General features: G+C 47.3%; 1 protein-coding gene across 4 annotated transcripts in view; it reads right to left on the reverse strand.

Annotated features, from left to right (window-relative positions):
• The window catches only part of NCAM1 (neural cell adhesion molecule 1), an 80,906-nt gene extending 60,800 nt beyond the window's left edge, over nt 1–20,106 (reverse strand). For all 4 annotated transcript variants that reach the window (XM_015298044.4, NM_001128828.3, NM_001242604.2 and 1 more), the window contains exon 1: nt 19,858–20,106. In XM_015298044.4, coding sequence (XP_015153530.2) covers nt 19,858–19,909 — 52 coding nt within the window. In that variant the 5' untranslated portion in view covers nt 19,910–20,106. The remainder of the gene's footprint in view (nt 1–19,857) is intronic.
• Between the last annotated feature and the right edge of the window lie 2,893 nt (nt 20,107–22,999).

Genomic DNA, 22,999 nt, shown 5'->3' on the forward strand with positions numbered 1-22,999 from the left:
TCCATGCATTTAACACCTGACAGCTTTTTTTCCTTTCTTTTTCCCTAAAAAGGAGCGTTTGTGTGGGAATGGGAACATTTCTAATAAGAAATGAATCGCCCCATCCTCCGACACCGCACGCCGGTGTCTATAATTAAAGATCTTCAAAATGGATGCGGCAGTTTTCTAGAACTGGATCCCTCATTAATTACAGCCCACGAGACGATCCCGCATTGTTCAGTGCTATAAATGGAGCGGTATCAGCACACGCCCTGACCGCTCATTAAGTCACACGGGAATGAAGCAGCTGAACTTGCATTGCATGGGCACAGCCTCAGTGCTCCCTCCAAAGGAAAAGAGCACGCTCAGATGGCAGCCGGACGTCATTTTGCTCTAAGCTGGGCTGTTTGCTAGCAGCCAGATGGGCGCTGAGGACATTCCCAGCTACCTTCAGCCTTTAGGAAACACACTGCCAGGCGTTCCTGCTTGCAGCCTGATGCTGCAGAGCTTTTCTGACTGCAGACTGGTTGCCTTCAGGAAACCTCCAGCCCTTCATCCAGCCTAACTGCCTGCTGCTTCAGGAATAAATTGCGCCGTCAGCCTGAACGCTCGTACCATAAAATTAAATGAATGCTCCTTGAAAAGGGTAGGATCCTAAGGTGACAGACTCCTGGATTTCCACCATTTCCCTGCTTGCTTAAAGACCTGAAACAAAATGGTGGTGCAGAAGCCATCTAAGGGTTGGTTTGGTGGTTGTTTTTTTGTGAGCACCTCAGCTGTGCTTTTCTCCCACCCACCCCCGGGCACCTCCTTTTCTCTTCAGCAGGAAGGCCAGCAGCAAGGCCTGATGCAGAAGCACTAGGGCACAGCAGCGTTCTCATAGCACTCATCTACAAAACCAAGCAGCTCCATTTGCTCCAACAAAGTCCTGGAAGCCCACCTCCAGCCCAAGCTGCATCCCTCAGGACGTGTCACCAGTCCCCTGGCACTGTGAGGATGCTACTGCATTTACTAAATTTAAACCAATTCCAGAAGGCTGTAACTTCCAGCACCTACATCTGCCTAAGGAAGCTAAGAAAAAATCCCATTCGGTAAAAATCTCTCCAGGCTTGCAAAGTCCCACAGTCGGAGAATCAAATTACATTAAAATCTACATGAATTTTCTACGTTAAAAATGCTTTTGATTCATTTGCATTTTAGTTTCTAGAGAGAGAATTGCAGAAGATCAGAACTTGTGTGCTTCACTGTGAATAGCTGTGAATTGCCCAGATTGCATCCTCGCAGAGCAGTGCTGTGGGCATGGAGTACCTCCTGCTGGTAATACTGAGCTTCATCCCCACATTCAGCCAATAAAGCAGGACAGCTAAGCAGCCTCATATCTCCAGATGTGGAATGAAGAATTACATACTTCCTCAGCTAATGGCAAAAACACGCTGCCACGTCCTTTTCATTCCCAAGGAGAGGCCCCTCCACATCCATCACTCTTACCCTGTTCATAATCAGCATGTCAAAGTTAACCAGTGCTAGAGCATAAGACATAATATAACAGTGAATCATGGCATTTGTGTTATCAACTGCATCTCATAATGGCATAATGACTAGGCTTTCATGATCTAATTAGACTTTAAAGATGTTAATCCAGAATTAAGCATAATGATTTTGATATACTGACAATATACATTCAATATACTATTATGAACAGCTCTCACTTTACAGGATGCTGTGCAACTGACTGCAGTTCCTACCTGAGGCAAACACAGCAAACTGGCAGAAACAGAAGGGAATGGGGAACAAAAGGTTGGACTACTTGCCTAACTAAAGCAGAACAAACAACATGACTGATGGGCAGTCAGAACAAACCTGCACAACACAGGGCTGCTGCAGTTTTCGTGCAGTAGATGAGCCATTAAACATGTGTTTCAGTACACTTACCCTCAAGCACATAAAAAGGGCAAAAAAAAAGATGCACACGTTAATGGCAGTGAACTCTCCTAGAATGAGTTTGTATCAAGGAATTAAAACAACGCTGATTTGCTTCGCAGAAAATGCAAAGACGCTCTTCTAAACCATCAGAGGGACGAACGGACTGCTGGACAGACAGCCCTTAAAAAAATAAGGGAGCAGTCTTTCAGATGTCCCCAGCGAATGGATGATATGAGGCTTGCACAGTGTAACCCCATTAGTTTCATCAGGTCCCATATAAACAAGGTCAGGATGCATGTTTAACAGAAGCCCCATGAAATTTTAATGGCGAGCACTATGCAGTTACATAAACCCATCTTCTCAATGGAATCACTTCATAAGTGCAAATTTCACAAAGCCACAGTAGGTGTTTGAAACAGAAGTCCAGACACGAGCTTGACTACCAAGCATGAGCAGGGATGGTCGTTACTGCACCAACAAGCTCTTGGACTCGTGGGTTTCTGCAGCCATTTGTACACTAAGGAGTTTTTAATACTTGCTTAATTTCTGTCTGCAAATCCAAGGGAGCTAGACAAGTTCTGGAGACCTGTAATTCTCACTGCAAGACAGAATGACATCGAGCAGGTAAACAGTTCCATAAGAAACAAAAGGTGACTGATGGATTGAGCCAGCAGAGATTTCATGGGAAATCAGAATTCTATGACACCTCCTCTGAGTTCTGACATATTTTAACAGTTTCTACCATACGACAGAAATAGGATGTGAACCAGTTCAGCTGCGGGTAAGATCCAACTCAATGACACAAACACAAAAGCAAGAAGGGAGTGCAACCCTGCACAGCAAATCCCAACTTCCCTGCAATTACGTAATCAATGACAGCAGCAAAACCAGACGTGAAGATAAACACCCGTTGAAACAAGTTCTTGCATAAACTCAGGTGCTCTGCTTATTCCAGTATGAAAGTGACTTTCAAGTTGCTGATATTTGCTTTTGGGTCTTTGTTTACCATCACCAGCACTGACACAGAGTCTTACCTGCATGGACACAAAATGAGTGATAGGATTGCTCAGCCCTCCCCTGGGTTGTGTTTAAATGAGAACTATGCAGTAGAAAATACACATGAGACCATACCGAAGTTCAGGCTGTCTTCAGTCACCTGACTGCCCCATGCAGATCAATCACTGCATTGGCAGCAGACAGTGACATCAATACTTCAGATGCTGCTTACTGAAGAAGACTGTGTGCTTCAGAAAAGAATACAGCTACCAATACCAAGAATCTTCCTCTAGAGGAAACGAGCAACCTAGCTCATATTTAGATGCACTTCTGTACTATTTTGAAATGTCTTCATAAAGAGGGATGAAAATACTCTTATCTTCCTTTATCCTCGCAAATTGCAATACCACCACAAAAACCATTCAATATGCATTATTCCAACTGAGAGAATTATAGGAATGAAAGAGAGGAAGAAGAACGTGGTGGTATGTTTGATTGGTGCTTTGTTCATTGTGTCACATCAGATTCTCTTGAAAAAGCGTAAGATGAATGAATGTGTCAGGAGATTGGTGCTGTTTATTGATTCAGCAAACAAACACCGAAGGAAACCAGGCAAGCAGTACATATTCCTGCTTGCCTCTAATGGGCAAAATAATTACAGGAAATCATATTTTGCTTTATTTCTTACTTATTCTGAGTAAGGAATTAATAGCAAAGCGTGGAATACTAAGGAAAAAAAAAAAAGAGCTGCAGTAAAATGAAAATCAGAAGGAACAACACGGGCCATGGTACCACAAGGGACTTGACTTTGCTGATAACATTTGATAAAAAAGACCACCAAAACCTCTGGAAAAAGCAAAAGGAAAAACAATACAGACTGACTACACTAAAATGCCTTAATGCTGCAAAGGCCGCTGACGCTGCCTGTAGCACTGAGCTCCTGGCAGAGAGCACTGCCTCACTGTGTTCACCAAACGGCCAAATATGGCCGAGATCTTCATCTGCAACTGCAGCAAAGCACAACGTGGCAAACACAGCAACAGGAGCCAGCAACAACACGACACTCATTGCACAAAGGCATTAATTGCACAAAGGCATTACATTCCTTAGACGCCATGGATATCCTGGGAGCGACCAATGAGAGGTCCCTTTTCTTCTTCCCGGATAGTAACTCTACACAAAGTCAAACCCAGGAGATGTGCTTTGGGACAAGAAGCGAGACCAGCATGTGAAATTTCCATATTTGTTTTTGTAAGAAAACTGTAATCATGAATAGCTCTCTTGTTCATCCTGCAGCATCATGAAGTGTCTGGCCAAGTCCTTCACCAACTGGGGGTGGACAACGAGGAAGCAGAGTTTTGCCTTCCAGCACACTGCCCCGTTCATTAGAGTCACACTAACAATGCTGCCACTAATTACAAGTCTGTGAACCCCCCCCCAAAAAGGAAAATCCTCGAACGAGTTTCCTTTGGAGCAGATGTGCAAAGAGTTCGTGAGAACATTTTGTACAGCAGCAACCCTTAAAAAGGAGAAATGCATTGAGATGACTATGCGTGCCTTGGGATGAACACTTCATACATGAATATAAAGCAGTCTGTACTTCCTAGAGGCTTACGTGGCACAGAAGGACGGATCCCAGGGACAGCACCACCAACGAGAACTCCTTTCCACATTATCCTATGATACTGTGCTCCTCATCAATGAAATGAGGTGTCATGCAAAGAGTCATTCAAATACATACAAAGAGATCATCTGGAAACTCTACAGAACTTCATTTCTAAGTTTCTAGAGAATTTAGTTTAAATACAGTAAGATCTCTAAGATCACACCTACAGATAGACAAGGCACCATCTATAGCAATTAAACCAGAAAACCAGATGTGAATTCCCCACTGAGAAGAGACAGCTGAAGGAACAGAACAAGGGTCCTTTCTTCCCTCAGAGGTCAATGGCTATTTTGTTTCTACACCCATCGCTTTCACACTCCTGTTTCCACCCTCATCCCTGCATTGGGCAGCCAGAGCCGGGCTGCTCCTGAAGCCCGCACGAGAGAGCTCCACTTCCAGTACCATTGCTTTGCGTGACTGTAATCACTCAGGAAGGCACCTCTCAGCAAATCGAACTGGATGAAATCAGCTGTTCTCCCCACTAGAAAGAACAAAGCCTGTGTATCATCCCAGCAATGACCTCTGTGTGCTTCCTGGGAGGCAGCGAGAACCCCAGTGCTGGAAGGAGGGAGCACTGCTGCTCCAGCGGAGTCGTGGCCTTCCCAATGCATTTGGTATAGCAAAGCCACCAGCATTTGCCACTTACATGAACATGACATCACAGCATGGTTTGAGTAGGAAGAGACCCTCAAGGGCCGCCTGGTGCCACTCCCTGCAGTGCACAGGGACAGCCACAGCTCCAGCAGTGCTCAGAGCCCCGTCCAGCCTGACCTTGGCTGTCTGCAGGGACGGGGCACCACCGCCTCTCCGGGCAACCTGTGCGACTGCCTCACCTCCCTCAGTGCCAAACCTTCCTTATCTCCAGGCTCAGTCTCCCCTCTTGCAGTCTGAAGCCATTTCCCCTTCTCCTATCACACAGACCCCACTATGGAGTCTGCCCCCTTCCTTCTCACAGCCCCTTTGGATACTGACAACTGAAGCCATTTTCACAGTCCCCTCACCATACAAGGAAACGTGAGAGCTTTCCCCTTCATGGAAAAATTCAGCATCATCACATCATCAATGAATTACAGCACCAGCAGAATTTCAGCCACCACTGAGAATTCATATGCTTTTTAAGCCGTTCACATCAAATGGAACAGATCTCGTCCGTGTAATTTTGACAAGTCTTAAAGCATGAAAATTTAGTCAAGTGTTTTCTAGGAGGTGATGATCATTTAAATGAATTAAAAATCAAGCAACCACTGCCAAGTGAAGTCTTGGCTCTAACTTTTTCTGGAAGTGCGCTGTGGGGACACAGCTGAACAGATCGCTGTACAGCTCGTGCTGCTGGCATCTGATTATTTCCGTTTTTCTGTTCTTTGGCTGCATATGATAGTTCTGCTTGCACACGCAGTGTCAGCTGTGTAAAAGGGCATCTGTACTGAACAGTGTTTTAATGTTCATTTCACATGGAGAGAAACAGTTGAGTTCAAAGACATGCAAATCACTGTCTGAATGCCAGTTATCTACAGCTTTCTGCTAAAACATAACAAATAGAAAGCAACGTGAAATTAAGACAACTTTTCAGTAGAAACAGTTAAAACACTGCAAAAAAACTCAGTGCCACAGAGGATGCTGCTAAGAAATAAGCACAGTATTTCTTTTGCAAGCACAGCACTGATAACCTTTATGGGTCCCTTCCAGCTCATACTACTCCACAATTCTGTGATCAGGAGGCTGGTGCTAAAATATTGCCCTTATTTTATATCATTTGTCATACACATCAGAAGCTTGTTTTAGCTTTAACTGCACCCAACTTTGCATTGTCTGATACAGCTTTTACTTTGTTTCTGTAGGTAATTTTATCCCCATCTTGTTCCTGTAGTGAAATGAGCATGCAGTAATCATCATCGCAGAACAGCTTAGGTTGACCATAAGGCCTACGGCCCACAGCACTCCGGGCAGCAATGCCAGCACCTCACTGCCCTCTGAGGAAAGGACTGCCTCCTCACATCTAACACACATCTCCACTCTTTCACTTTAAAGCCATGCCCCCTTGTCCTGTCACTATCAGACCATGTACACAGTCGCCCCCCCTCCTGTCTGTAAGCTCCCTCCAAGTACTGGTAGGCCGCAATGAGATCTCCCCGCAGCCTTTTCTCTCCAGCTGAACAAGCCCAGCTCCCCCAGCCTGTCTTCACAGAAGAGCTGCTCCAGCCCACTGATCGCTTTACATACCTGACTATTTCTGCTTCTGATGATGATACAGTATTCCAAAGTCCCACCAGAACCTACAGGAAGGCACACAACAGAACAGCAGTGCAGATACCACGCTGATCCTACACACGATCCGAGGAAGGGTCAGCCCAAGGCAGACTGCATCCCATCTGTGCCAGTCCTTGTGGAAAACACCTCCCACGGTCCGGCATCCTGACAAACACTCCAAAGCACCAAAGACACTTGAGAAATACAATGAGTAAGATACAGCACCCTTCATTAGCATTACAAACCTAGCACTGGTTATAACATGGCTGCAGCACAGGACGGTGGAAGATATCAGAGCTGCAGGTCCTTTGCTCACCACAAACATTTTGCACAATTCCATAACTCTAAAACATGCCCTGTTTAGAGAAACATCGCCTCATGATGAAGCTAACTCCAACTTCTACACATATGCACATGTGTTAGGAAAGCCAATGAAGCCAATGAGGAAATTAATTATCAGCTGGTGTTCCACTGACACCTGAACACCCTTTTTTAAGATGGCCAGCAAAAAATACTGAGCACTTTGACATGCTTTGGTAAGATAAGAACAGTTCTGAAATATCAGATTTAAACCCTGCAGAGATGTAGACATTTCAGGTATTTACTGTGTTGTCAGGATAGGGCTTCCATTGGAACGGAACAGGAGAACCCTGCCCATTTTTCTGACCTCTAAACAAAGCCCTGCCTACATGGCTCAGTGCTGACTCCTAAATGATGAGCTGTCTGGGTTCTTGCTGAGATGCATCTTCCTCTCTTGATGGAGAACACTACGCCTTGCTTGTTCTCATGTGGATCCTATTTCCTCCAAAGACATTTCTGAAGATTTTCTGTGTCAAACAGTAAACTGAAAGCTTTACACCACCAATGCACAAATAATTAAATATGTACTTCGATGACTTTTCCTCTTGCACCTACTGAAAGGAGGAAAACCAAACCCAAATAACAGCTACTACAGCAAGCAAACACCAGCGTCCAACCGGGAAGCTCCAAAATAGGACAAACTAGGAGTTGTTAATATATAGAATGAGGTGTCTTTCTATCACATAAGCTCATTAAACCACGTACGCAGGAGGATGTGGTGTGAATTGGAATCAACCCGCAGGTGATTTTGTTATCAGCCATTTCCTCCCGGGACATCCTTTTAGTTCATCAGAGATAATGAACCGCAATCACAACTATAAACACTTCTCTAAAGAAGAAAAAGCAGCAGCGACTGGTTAATGGCAGGGTATCTTCTGTGGGAGGCTAATGAACAGCTTAAAAACCCAACACAGATACTTCTCTTACCATTACACTAACAAGGAAACGCACACAATGTTCTGCATTGCCCAAATCCCATTAGAGTTCTACTCTTCATCACCTGTTCTATTTCCCCCTTTCCTCCTAAAATTGCTGCAAACTGGCAAAATACAAAATCTCAAGGTTTGGTAACAGATGGTATGAGAATGTGGCGTCTGATGTATGCATAAAGCATGAATTTAGTCACTTCTGTCATTTAGTAAAACAACAAAAGCCCTGTGAGAACATGACTTGTTATTGTGAAATAAAAATTATCGCTGTCGAAAATACAAATGAGGCTGTATTAGTAAGCTTCCTTGAAACCTGGCAGTCAGATACAACTGTTCAATCATAGAATGGCCTGAGTTGAAAAAGACCGCAATGCTCATCCAGTTCCAACCCCCTGCTATGTGCAGGGTCGCCAACCAGCAGACCAGGCTGCCCAGAGCCACATCCAGCCTGGCCTTGAATGCCTCCAGGGATGGGGCATCCACAGCCTCCTTGGGCAACCTGTTCAGTGCGTCACCACCCTCTGGGTGAAAAATCCTATATATCAGTCCCATACAGAAAACTCTGAATATGAAGTCAAATACGTTTATGGGATTAGAAATTAACAAGTAAGAAGACAACTACACGCTGATTGGTATTTCTGAAGTTTCTTCTTGCTATATGTGTTCACACCTATTCGGTGCTTCCTTTCTCTGGAATTCGAGCAGACCTGAAGATCTGCAGCACCTGACGACCACCACGAGAACCTCCAGCAGTATGGGAGCACCCCAACACAACGCAGGCATCAATCCCCACTGTGGATGCAGCTCTTCCACTTGGCCAACATTTAAGGGATGCCTCAAATCGCTGCTTCTGGAAGCTGGGAGCCGCAGTTACATTCCACCAGGCTGCCCAGCTGAACACCCCAACATGAGGTCTTACTCCATCTTTTCATTTATAGGCACTCATGAGAAGCAAAGAGCTCTCCATCTCCCATTGCTTAGATCAGGCTGAAACAACTGCCACAGGTTCAGAGATATTCAGTAAGTAAGGAGACCATTTAGTTGGCAAGGTAAAAGAAAAATCTTAGTTGTTTTACACCAGCTCCAAACTTAATTCTAAACTCACAAACTCTAGGCAGAAATAGCTGCTTGTGTTTTGCCAAAATGTAAAGGCTCTTTAATTAGAAGTTTTTCCACAGCCTCTCTCTCAGCACTAGGACTTTTTCCCCTTTGAAGTACACTTCCCCCTCAATTAGGTTAGATTTTTCCCCTTGAAGAAGGCCAATTTTTCCCTTCTCATCTATCAGTCAGCACGAAAAGCCCACTGCTCATAAAACGCAGCGCTGATAAAATTCTGACATGGTGCTGGAGTTTAAATTCCTAAGTGATTTCCAATCAAAGCCTCGTATGGAGTGCTCTGCATTGCATCCTACTCAGCGCTGGGAGCTCAGTGCTGAACAAAGAAACAGCGCTGGGAAGCACTTTGAAGTCGGAGCACAGACCCACCTGTGCCTCCCCACAGCGCAGCACGCGGTGCAGCTGCTGGCAATGGGCAGCTCCAGGAGCTTGTGCACGAACTGCTTTGCTAGGGATGACATCATGATTTATTAGGCAATTTTCTAATTCTGGAGCAGTAATCCATAATGAATCAGACGAGGCTCATGTGGGACCTGCTTCGCTTTTAACCGGAAATAATGGTGTTATAATTCTTCTTATTGTGGGAAATAAGGAGAAAAAAAGAAATGTAACCTCTCGTACCAGAAAATGAAAGAAGCACGTCACAGACTCAGTTTAAAATTAATCCTTTCATCAGATGATGACAATACATTACAAACAGGAATGATGGGGGACAAGTGGTCGGTACCCAAGCCTTCCCTTAAAAAGAAATGCCTCCACCTACTGTTGACATTCATGCTGTTTTTCAGTTTTATTAGGAAAAAAACTGAAACAAAAGCCCCACACAAACAAAAGAAAGCCATTGACTTGAGGCACCTCCAATTGAGATCTCCAAATCAAACGTATTTCTGACGGAATACCACATGTCCAGGAATCCTAAGGCTCTCAGTGCCATCTCCTCCACGGCCTCATTCCAGACTTCGAGTTACCTTCTGACGTTACTGACGCACCTTCCATGTATTTCACAGCCCTGCTGGATGCTTTGGGGGCCTTTAGAAGCACCGCCCATCTCAACACCACACATTTTCCTTGAGGACGGATCTCACTGTTCTGTTTTTCTAAGCACGCGAAAAACAAAAAGGTGTGTGGGGGGAGGGGGGAGGAAGGCATATGCAAAGCCTGGTTCCAAAATTCTTTCCCTTGCAAATTTATGAGCGCAGCGTTTTCCATCTGTTTTCAAAGAATGGAAGATAATAAATTACTATTCCACCTCCTGTTCTGGCAGGCAGACCTCGCTCTCGCCCCCGCCGTGTCCCAACCCACCGCCCCCAATGGCCGTCCACACAGAACGAGTCAAACAGCCCCAGACACGCTTCACCAAACTTCCCCTTTTTGGGTTAATTTACAATTGGATTGGTAGTGTGTCCAAAGAACAGCAGGCACCAATGCCCCGGCCTGGGACAGCACACAGAGGTGTTCCCACAGCTTGCAGCTCCCCCCAATGCAACAACGTTGGTAACGGTGCATTCATACAGTCCTATCAAAATTGCAAAGTGGTAAACCATATGCTGCAAACAAGCAGCAGATACTGTGAAGAACAGACAAACGGCAGTGGAAAAAATCATTGGAGAATATGATTATAACCAAGCAGTAATATATTTTCACAAATTCCATACAAAATTTATTCAGTAGCATATGCCTGAATGAGATCCAAATAATTAACACCTTATCAGCTATACACTTATATTTAGGTTATACTGCCCAAAAGGTCCTTGTACATTGTTGGAGAAGCTTTTCCTGATACCAAAGAGTGATCAGGCACTGGCACAGGCTGCCCAAAGAGGTGGTGGGGTCACCATCCCCAGAGGTGCTCAGGTAACATGGAGATGTGACACTGAGGGACACGGTCAATACTGGTGGTGGATGGATGGATGGACTGGATGATCTTAGAGGTCTTTTTAACCTTAACAATTCTATGGCTCTAAATGCCTGATGTACATACATTTCTGTGAAAAGAAATGGCGTCAAGTGGAAATAAACAGCAACCTGTATTTAAAAAGCCTGCCATTTTGATGCAAGGAGTCTATGCAGACTGGTGTGCTATAGCTGGGGAAAGCTAACTACAATTACATATTAGAAGCCAGACTAACAAATGAGTCTAGAGTTCAAGGAGAGGAAAAACACACAACTAAAACCAATAAAAAATATCAAAACATAAATCAGACTCTCTCATGATGCCTAAAAGATAAATGCCAGAAGACAGATTCCCAACTGAACAAGAATATCTTAACCCCCTTCCATGCATCACTACAGTGCCTTGTCCAACTAAACCACTGTCAGTGCAAACATCAGCAGATTCTGAAAGATGAATGTCCAAATGACACGGCTGTAAGAGCTGCTTAACATGGGAGTAGGATTTGAGATCCTGAAAACTGGTGTAGGATGTCTTCCCGAAAGCCTTCATCCCCACCAGACAGAAGGAGATATTTTCAACAGCAAAAAGATAAGTCTGTTTTGTGTGAAAGAGCCACTTCCATGCAAATCATTTCCCAGGAAGGCAGAGCACAGTTGGCTTTACGAAGGGACAGAGACCACAGAAGGACCTATACGCACTGCAAACACAACAGCCACAGCTCTGTACTCCACATACGGATCCGAAGAGAAGCTGCATTTCTCTTCTGTAGCACTCGGTTGAGTTATCCACCATGCTGGATCCTAAGCCAACAGATGCAGAACTATAACACTGCTTAAAGCTTCCCCTCAGCTTGGCGGAAAACAAGATTAAATGAAGAAAATAAGTTACTGTTTGGTAGAACAAAGCCTTATTCATCATTTACTCTTATTGAGCATCCTAAAAATCTCCTTTGCTGGCTTGAAACCGGGGTCCATATGAAGCTCACGTATTTACAGTGTCATCAAAGACACTGTTTGATAGGACTGGCAACACAGGACAAAGATGACAGAGTAGAAGTCACTGCACGTCCTCCCAAGCATGAGCTCTCCTGAGTGAGTGGACCTGCTGTGCAGAAGCTAGAGGTGTTCTGTGATGGTATTTGTGGCAGGGTAGAAGGTTCTCTTCCTCAGCCAGCTTACCAACAGCAACGACAAATTTCCCCCAAGCAAGCCACAAACCAACAGCTTACTGAATCAAGGGCAACTCGCTCCAGACGTCCTTCTTGGAAGCACGCATTCAAGGCCAGCAAGTGACACGCAGCCGAGCCCTCTGATAAAGCTGTTACCTTTGCACAGAGCACGTACAGATCTATAGATGGCTCAGTGCGATACGGAGAATCTCTGCTGAGAACCCTTTGTGTATCAAATAGACAAAAATAGCCATCGTGGCCCTTCTGCCCTTTGTGTGGGAATAAAATACGCTCCTGCCGTACCAAGGCCCCTCTGCACCGTCACGTTTGAATCATTTTGACGCTCACTAAAGATAGAACTTGGATGATTACAGCGTGCTGGAAATACTCTTGCCTTCATCCAACCAAGCCTCTGAGTACAGAGATGTCTTGAGATAGAACTACGGAAAATTAATCTGCCTGCCCATCAAATTCTTTGCTGAAAGCAAAGATGTCAGACCTGTGTGCAGCCAAACACACGGGCTGTTGGTTCAGGACTGATGATGAATTCACCCTCATTCGTCCCCCCAGTGTCACAGAACCCCCTCTTTTCTCCTACCTCAATTTTGATGATGTGCTTCAATCTCACTGTGAAATCTCACCCAAAATATCAGTTCATTATTCTACTTCAAAAGCAGTAGGTTATGAAGGATACCACATTCATAAGGTGAATAGTTACGTGTTAATTATCTCCACGGATTTATTTATAATTATTATTCCAAATGAAATCAAAAATCTGCCACCATAATCCACAAAGTGTGTTTGTTTTTCTTGCCCCTAGAGAAAGCAACTTCACAAAGAGAACAATAAATTAGTGCCATCTAGTGGAGCTCAGCACGCTAACCTGGCACAGAGCTGTCAAACCATACCTTCCTCTACACTGCCCTTCATACATGACCTCGTTTATGAATATCAAAACTTCCCTACAGTAAGTAGATTGAGAATAGAATCGCAGAATGGTTTGAGTTGGAAGAGACCCCCAAAGGCCGCCCGGTGCCACTCCCTGCAGTGCACAGGGACAGCCACAGCTCCAGCAGTGCTCAGAGCCCCGTCCAGCCTGACCTTGGCTGTCTGCAGGGATGGGGCATCACCGCCTCTCTGGAACACCTGTGCCACTCCACCCTACAGTAAGTCTAGCTGTAGTACTGCATGTGATCTTTGTTAGCACAGAAGAGCTCAGAATGGGTTCGATGTGTAGATAAAGAGATATCAATCCCTTGCACCCAGAAAGCACAAGGAATGCAAGGCTGACCCTCATGCAGTCATCGGCACACAGAAGAAATGCAGTGCAGAAGAAAGCCCCAACCCATCACAGACCTTTTGCTTTACTTTCTCTTAACAAAACAATTGGTGACTCTTAAGGAGCTAGCATTTACTTCATTCAGCAGAAATGTGGAATTTCTGATAAATGCACATCAAATAAGTAGATGTGGGTACTTCAGAACACTTCTGGATCTGACACAAAGTCAGGCAGAGATATTTATAGTTCTAATCCATTTAAAGTGCTAAATTCCACGGGAATAAGCAGCATTGCTTTCACTCACCACCTAAACTCACTGCCATCCTCAAGGAGGAGGAGATAAGATAAAGCCATTCACCTGATAAGAAAGTATCTTTTTTCCTCTTTTTTCCCCTTAAAATAGTACTTGCAGGTACTTCTGTGCATCCCACTAAATCAGCCACATTCACAAAATAACACACAACAGCACAGGGCCATAACACAGCAGTGCACAGCCACGTTTTATTATCTTGCTGTTGTTGTAACATGACTTCCCTTCCTACACACACTGCCCACCTGCAAGCTGCACCCACAGACCACGAGCAGACTGAGCTCCAAAAGGATTTGGGAGACTCCAGAACAGCACTGTAGGGCTGCTCACAGCCCTGGAAGCACGTTATACTTCTAAGAGATTCTCTCTTGAAAGCACCACAATTGAAGCATGTTTACAGTTGTCTGTTCTTTTGAATTGCGCAGGCTTGTAATAATTTAATAAGTTACTTGGACAAGCAGCTGTTGATTATATTTTCTGCAGTGGCATACACAAGTGCCTGATGACTGTTTCTCAGTATTAACACATTCAAAAAAACACAAAATCAAGTTCTTGAAAAATTGTAATTAGCCGATACTGTCAGCATACAGTTTGCATTCCAGATCGCGAACTGCAGGGAATGAGTGCTGTAAGCACATGGATAAGTGCTATTTAAACCCTCAGCTACGACGATTTTAAACTGGTTATTACAGGGCTTTCCAAGTGCACTGAATGCACTGTTTTACCATAATGGTGCAATAGCATTAACCAACACACACCTACATTTCTCACGGTCACAAAACCAACCACCTACTGCCCGGACAGCAAAAAAAGGTATTGGCTATTACAGAAGACATCCAAAACAGCAACAGCTCTATTCCTGTATCCTGAAAAGCTCTTTCCACAAATAAATCACAGCAAATTCACCCCAGCCTGAATATCCCAAACTGCCACTGGCTTACACTTGGGCCAGAACCTTATGGAATCCACGTTAGAAGAAAAGTATCTCATGTTTTTCTAGCTATACAAAATTAACTTATTTCCGTGTAAGAAAATGTGCCCAATTAGTAGATAATTCAAGGATAAGCAAAAGAAAAGAGATAGCAGTGTCTTCAGCAAACAGCAGAGCTCAATATTATTGATTAAACACAAGCATATGGTAACGTCTTTGGGTTCGGAAAGTACAGCGATTACATCAGTTATCCCAGCTACATTTTCTCCCTTTCACAGATGTCTTTATTTCCTCATTGTCACCAATAGAAATAATGTCAGCAGAGAAACAGATTTGGATTCACCTGTCCTGAAAGCAGAAGCTGTTGGCAATGCTGCTCGAAACAACCACAGTTACAGACCCAACCAGCAGGCCAATGCTCCTACACGTCGTACCACACGTTTTATCTGTACATCTTTCTCATTTAGGATACCAAGCACAACAGTTTGAGAGCCAACACTCACCGAAACCTCCCTAACACACCTCTTCAGACATGCTGGTTCACTTTTAGCTGGTTCTGCGTGGATCCAGAAGATGATGAAGGAGCCAGAAAACCTGTGGGGTACTGGCACTGCTGCCCAGAGAGCTGTGGGTGCCCCATCCCTGCAGGCACTCAAGGCCAGGTGGGATGGGGCCCTGGGCAGCCTGAGCTGGTGGGGGGCAGCCCTGCCCATGGCCGGGGGTGGCACTGGGTGGGCTCTGAGGTCCTCTCCAACCCAAGCCGTTCTATGATTCTATAGGCTTGACCCCTGGGAGTCCCTTCCAACCTGGGATATTCTACAATTCAACCATTCCACCATTCCCTGAAGTTCAAATTTCTGAAGTTTGAAGTAAAAACATTCTTTTTTTAGAGGCTGTCAGACACTCCTCTAGCTTGTGCAAGGATGCCCAGTGTAATAGAAGAGCTTACCTTTCCTGCATTTGCTGACAGAAGACAAAAGGAGAAAAGACAGTGACACTCGTACGCATCGACCCAGCTTTCCTCCAAAGTAACCATCACAGCAGCCTAAAACCTCAGCACCAAAGCAGCAGCTCACCCCTCACACAGCTTGTTATTCCAACATTTAGGCAGCCTGAAGATGTTCCCAGCCTTTACATCTCCTGTACGTCTTCCACAGGCTTCCAAAGGCCTGGACACTGCATTCAGAAGGCAGGCACCGAACCTCCCGCTAGTATTTTGGGTCCTGTCTGATAAGCCAAAGAGCGCACACACGGTGAGTGAGGGCATCTCCCACCCTAGAGATGACATCGCACGCGGAGGAGTCACTCCCCTCTCAACCCTACCCCCAGCACTCAGAAAGCCAGGCCGGCTCCGCATGCAACGCAATGCCCAAATGGGACTGTTCTTCTCCAAAACACTGCGCTAATTCTCCCGCATTCAGTCCCTCCACTTGAATGGAATAAAAACCCTTTTCAGAACAACAATTCCGATTCCCCTCTCTTTTTTTCTCAGGCGCACTATGGGACTCCTCAGTGCATGCACAATGCAAATAAGGCAAACTTCCTTTGAAAGAGTGATTAATATGCAAAGACAGCCCGCTTTTTGTGGGATGCGAAGAACCACCAACGGGCATTTCCAAATTCCGAGGTTTCTTCAATTATTTCCACTGTTTATTTTAAACATCAGATCGTGCAGTCATACCACACATTAAGACCAATTTGCCAATATTATGTCAACAACGCCAAATTGACCGTTCATCTTTTGTGCCATATTTAAAGGCAGCCTTGGATACCCCAGCTATGAAGACGCTGGGAAAAAAAAAAGAATTTCAATTTGAATGTTTTATAAATCCCAGCCTTTTGTTAAAAAGATCACATTTAAAAACTACAGTGGAAAGAATAGCTTTAAAAAAAAAAAAAAAGCAATATTTTTTAAATATAGCAAGAAATTCTGCAAAACTTGAAATATTTAATGTAACATTTGCTACCTCGTTAGAAACTCATTACAGTGACAATTAACTAACGTCTGTATGAATATATTACACAATCCCAGTAACCACTCAAAATATTTTTTCCTTGCAGACACCAGTTTTCACTCACCACCCAACCAACGTTTCATCCACACAACCCATCCACTCCCCTCCTACAGTTACTGGCTGTGCTCCTGCCATTCCCTGCTCCTGGGTCCCTTGGGAGCCAAAAAAAATGCCTTCCAAAAAGCACTCCTACAGTCCAGATTTCAGCTCACTCCACTTTCCAAGACATCTCCTCAAGGGATGGGTTGGACGTCACCAACCAAGCGGAGGAAGCTCGGAATCTCAACATGCCACCACGCAGAGCTGTGTCCATCTTCACCCACGGAATCATCTCCGCCTGGCAAATCAAACCATCCCCACTGCGCAGTCAAAGAGCCACAGGATATCCCAAGCCGGAAGGCACACATAAGGATCACTGAGTCCAACTGGATGTAGTTGGAAGCATTTAAGGACCAAACTCAGTAAATTACAACTCTGGTTTTCTGAAGCAATTTGCACTTGCTAAATTGGGTGAACCTTCCGTTGTCAGCCGTTCCCAAAAATAAGCTTTTCCGTCAGCAGCTGCCCAAAGATCTGACGTTACCAGGATTAAGGCCATTATTGATGTTCTGCATCTGTCCAAACAACAGCTTCACAAAAGTATCTGCAGTACACGTACTGCATGTGATAAAACAAAAGCAACCTCAGATGTCCGAGCCCATACATACCCCATCCCCCAAAAATGCCACAGCCAAAGCTGCCCGCTCGCTTCCGTTGCTCTCACACACATCAGCATCTCTGCCCACAGCCCAGCCCAGCTCAGCACATGCTTTTCTCTCATCTCCCGTGGAAGGTTTGGGAGCTGCAGGTCTGACTGCCGCATAGACTGCCACTATCTGCCCCCTTAGACACAATGAAAACCATGAGACTTGGACCACAAGTGAGAAACGCAAAGTATTTTGATATACAGTTTTTCCTTGCTTTGTATCTGGGAATAGATGACTCCTTCCAGGCACCCATACTGTACACTGAAAACAACTCCAAAATCCCAATCCAGCCCTCAGACAACAACTGCTCTGCTATTTCTGCCCACCTTCCATATCTCTGTGAGGGTACAAAGAAAACAAGGACACAACCTCTGCACTCCACCTGGAAAAAGCTGACACGGCCCTACTTCTCCCAGCAGTGCCCTGGATGAGAGCTACGACACATCGCCAAAGAACAGCTTCTCCCCAGCCTGGTTCTGCATGCACTTGCATTAACTTCAGACTATCTCCTGCTATTTGCAAGCTGCGGGTTAGAGGAACAACAGAATCATACATTCTCTACACAAATGATCACAGCAGATGTGTTAAATAACGAGCAAAACGCAGGATGACCTTTTAAACGAGAAAATAAAGCGTGCTTTTGTCTCTTACTGACGCTTTTCTCTGCTCCTTGCAGACTGATGGCAGCAGATGCGGCGCTCCTTCCTCCTTCCCCCACCGATTGGTTCTGCTTTCTGACAGCCGGTCAAGGCGAACCCATGGCGATGCCAAACAAAAACACCAACCAACCCAGCGAAACGCCGCCGCCACAAACACTCAACCCCAAATCCCACGGCAAGGAAGGAATCGCTGCTTCCCAGTGGCAAGGAGGGCTGGCTGTAAAATGTGCTCCTGGAGATGAGCCGAGGAGCGAAGGCACTTCCAGCCTGGAGAGCAGCCACAATCGCTAACACTTAAACACCGGGTATTCATTCACTTACTGCTATATTAAGTGTCTTTTAAGAAACAACAACCCAAAACCACGCCAGCCAGGACTTCTGCATAGGTCAAGAGGATAAGGTTCACATAAAAGACTATTATTTATGAAACCGTAGCCCTCGGGATGTAAATGAAAGGAGACGAGCCATCTGCTGGACCTATAAATCAAGTTCTACATTACGGGAGAGCATCACTTCAATTTAGCAGTAAATGAAACCATCACTGCGCCAACGGGAATACACAGCACGGCGTTCCCCCATCACAGCACGGGGAGGACGGTGTCAGCCCGGAGCATCCCATAACACAGAGCGCCGGCCGGGCTGGGGCTGCCGTTACCACCAACAGCACTGACGCTTTGTTCTGCTTTATAATGTTTTATTTGGGTTCGGGATTCACCATTTTATACAGCTTTAGCAGCCCAGTTCCAGCCGCGCAGCTCCCCAGGCGCTCTCTCTGCATTCATAATTACTATTATTGGATAAACACGAGCAGGAGCGGGGCAGCAAACGAGGTTGGGCATTAAAAATTCGGGGGGTGGGGGGGGGGGGGGGGGGGGGGGGAATCCACTGTGCGGGGGCTTCAGGTGCTCGGAAAGCGAGCCGGGCTGGGCGGGCTCCGGCAGCACCTCCCGCTGCACCTGCCCGGCCCCGGGGCCGCGCCCACCCCCGGGGGTCGCGGGGCCGTTGGCGACCCGGGGGCCGCTCCCGCCCGGCGCTGATTGGCCGCCACCGACCCCTCCCCTCCCCTCCCGCGCGGGCAGCGCTGCTCGTGCACGGCCGCCGCTCCCCGCGCCGACGCGGCGCGCGCCCCTCGCACGCTCCCGCGCCGCCGCCCCGCGCCCCCCCGCCGCGTCCCGGCTGCGTTCCCCCGCCGCAGCCGCCCTGCTCCGCCGCTCGCCTTTTTTCCTCCTTATTCCCCGCAGCCGCTCTTTGATTGCAACCGCATCCCTCGCGGTCGCATCCTTTCCCGTGCAACTGCATCTCCCGCAATTGCATCCCCTCCCTCGAGATCGCATCTCTTCCCTTACGATCGCACCCCTCGCGATCGCGTCCTCCGCCTTGCAACCGCGTCTCGTACAGTCGCATCCCTTCCCTCACAGTCGCATTCCTCGCAACTGCATCCCTTCCGACCGCATCCTCTCCCGTGCAGTCGCGCCCCTTCCCGTGCGATCGCACCCCGCGCAGCCGCTCCCCCCGCCGCTCACAATGCGCCCGCCGCGGCCGCACCCCGCCGCCCATTGTCTGCGCTCCCGCAGCCCCCGGCCCGGGGCTCCCCCCGCCCCGCAGCCCCCGCCCGCAGCCGGCATCGCCCCGCCGGTACCTGCGGCTCCGAGAAAAAACAACGTCCAGGGCAGCGCGGCGGCGGGCAGCATCGCAGCCGGCGGGGGGGCGAGAGGGGCCGCTCCGAAATAGCCGTTCCGTGCGGGCGGAGCACCACGCGGCCCTCCGGATGGATCTTCCCGTTTTTGCCCCGCGTCCCCTTCGCGCCGCTCCGCTCCGCTCCGCGCGTGTCCCCGCTCCGCCCGCTGCGCCCCGGCCGCCTCCCGGCGCCGCCGCCGCCGTGACTGACAGCGCCGCAGCACCGCGCGGATCCCTGCGCGCCGCTCTCTGGAGCAGGCGGGCACCGCCGTGTCCTTCCGCCCGCGCCCGCCTCAAATAGGCCGCGCCGGTGGGCGCTGGCGGCCGTCCGCAAAACGCGGCGCGGAGCGGAGCGGCTGCGGGGTGTGCTTCGTAGGGGGGGAAATGCGCGGAGCTGACCGCTGTCAAAACGTGCAGAGTAACACGGTTCAGTTGCTCAGTGACCATTTCCATCATTAATGCTGTGTGAGCAGACGGTTCTGCGTGTAAGGACTCCTCGTGACACTTAAACAGAACACTGATGAGGAAAAACTGTTCGGGCAACAAATAGAATCGTGAAATTATTCAGGTTGGAAAAAAACCTCTAAGATAACCCAGTGCAGCCGTCCACCCACCACCACCATTGCCCACTAACGGTGTACCTCAGTGCCACACCTCCACATCACCTGAGCACTTCCAGGGACGGTGACTCCTCCACCCCCCCGGGCACCCTGTGCCAATGACCGCTCTTCTGGGGAAGAAGTTTTTCCTAAGATTCAATCTGAACCTCACCTGGTGCAGCTCGAGGCCATTCCCCATTGTCCTCTCACTGTTACCTGGCAGAAGAGGCACAGGGGATGCAACCCCCACCTCAGCACAACCTCCTTTCAGGGAGTTGTAGAGAGCGATAAACAGAATCATAGAATGGCTCATGTTGGAGAGGACCTTAAAGATCATCAAGGTGTCAACCAGCAGCTCAGGCTGCCCAGGGCCCCATCCCACCTGGCCTTGAGCACCTGCAGGGATGGGGCACCCACAGCTCTCTGGGCAGCAGTGCCAGCGCCTCACCGCCCTCACATCTAACCAACGCCTCCCCTCTTGTAGGCGAGAAGCCCAGCTCCCTCAGCCTGTCTTCACAGCAGAGGTGCTGCAGCCCTCTGAGCATCCTCGTGCCCTCCTCTGGACCCGCTCCAGCAGCTCCACATCCCTCCTGTCCTGGGGGCCCCAGGCCTGGGCACAGCACTGCAGGTGGGGCCTTCCAGGGGCAGAGCAGAGGGGCACAACCCCCTCCCTCTCCTCTCCTTGCTGCCACCCCTCTGTTGCTGCAGCCCAGGGGACTGTCGGCCTTCCGGGCTGCAGGCGCACACTGCTGCCTCATGTCCCGCTTCTGTCCATCGGGACCCCCAAGTCCTTCTCCGCAGGGCTGCTCTCAACGAGTTCTTCTCCAGGCTGTGCTCATGTCTTGCACTGCCCCGACCCAACTGCCACACCTTGGACTTGCTGAACCTCATCAGGTTCTCATGTCCCCACTTTCTGAGCCTGTCCAGGTCCCTCTGCATGGCGTCCCTTCCTTCTGTTGTGTCCACTGCACCACTCAGCTCGGTGTCATCAGCAAACTGCTGAGGGTGCACTCCATCCCACTGTTGAAATCACACTGTTCCTGTGAGATCTCCTCAGCTCAGGGTTATAAACCACGAAGTGGAATTACTGACTGCTTTCTTTAGCCTACCTCAGCAACACGCTGACAACGCACACCACCTTAGTCTGTCCGGTCAGCCTTATTCCATCTCTGACTGTTTGTTGGGTAACAGCACTGTGCAGAACACTCCTCAGGTCTGTGCTACTCTTCTTAGGTTGGCAGTGCAGGCAGTGATGTCCCTTCTGTTTGTAGCTGAACTTGTTGTAGAATAAAATCAGGGTCTGCCTTTGTTCCTTTCAGCAATATGACATAGAAAACTGTTAAGGCCCTTCTGGTGATGTCATCAACCACAAGAATGAAGATGAAGTCATCTGAATTTGAGAGAGAAAATGGCAGTCCAGAAATTCTGAATCTTGGCATTAAAAGCACACACGTCTTGCCCACATACTCCAGCACTGGTCTCCATGCTTGTCCTGCTCTGCGGTTTGCTTGCCACATCTGTACAGTTCTTTGAAATTATCTGGCAGTTGCTTTCCACTTTTTTTTTTTTTAAATATAATTTCCAGAGCTCTTCCGTCCTTGAAGTTAAAATTTGAAATTTAATGTGTATGCATTGAAAACCATTACACTTACCGTGCGCAGTGCGTGTCCCATTTTAAGTCTTAATTCTTTTTAATCTGTGCAGATGTTTCAATTTGGAAAGGAGAAAGGCTGTGTGCTGCTCAGAACCACAGACAGAGGCGGGTTGTGAAGATATCATCAGGATGAATCGCCTGTTCTTCCACGCTCTTCCCATGCCATCAGTAGTGGCTGCTTTAATCAGGAGCATTCTAATTAGCCAGGACATCACCCGGTGCGTCTCAGTGATGGCAGTGTAGCCATCACTACCACCTAACTGTTTGAGCACAGCAGCCATCCTAGCTGTGTCGTTACTTATGCTGACATTAATTGGAGGACTCACCATCGTATTTTATGGAGTAATGTATGGGCAAAACCAGTGCATGCAGAATTAGAAGTGACTACACTGTTGGGATGCCCCTGGATAAATCTCTACCCTTGGGACTGTCTTGCTGTCTAACTTCGATGGCTGTGTGTTCTGATATATGCCACTCTCAGCTACGACCAGAGCTCAGGAGTCCCACATCCCATTCACCATCTCTAATCTCTTATCTGTCACCTCCCAGCAGTGCCTCAGGAGTCCAAAAATCTTTTGGGTCAAAGATTACACATCTGCAAGGCAGGAAAAAAAAAAGAAAACAAAAACAAAAACAAAAACCCCATTGCTCTTATCCACAGTTCCAATGTGAAGGAAATCTAAGAATTTGTTCAAGAGCTTTTTTCATTTGCTTTCTGTAACACTAGCAACAGTTGCTTGGCCCTTGATATAACCGCTCCCTTGTCAGATAGGGAAAATTAAAGGGATTTTTCTCTGTGGCAGCAACATGAAACAAGGTCAAATTTTGTGCAATGACATAGTAGTTGGCTG

The sequence above is a fragment of the Gallus gallus genome, chromosome 24 (genome assembly GCF_016699485.2).
Source record: "Gallus gallus isolate bGalGal1 chromosome 24, bGalGal1.mat.broiler.GRCg7b, whole genome shotgun sequence".
NCBI lineage: Eukaryota > Metazoa > Chordata > Aves > Galliformes > Phasianidae > Gallus > Gallus gallus.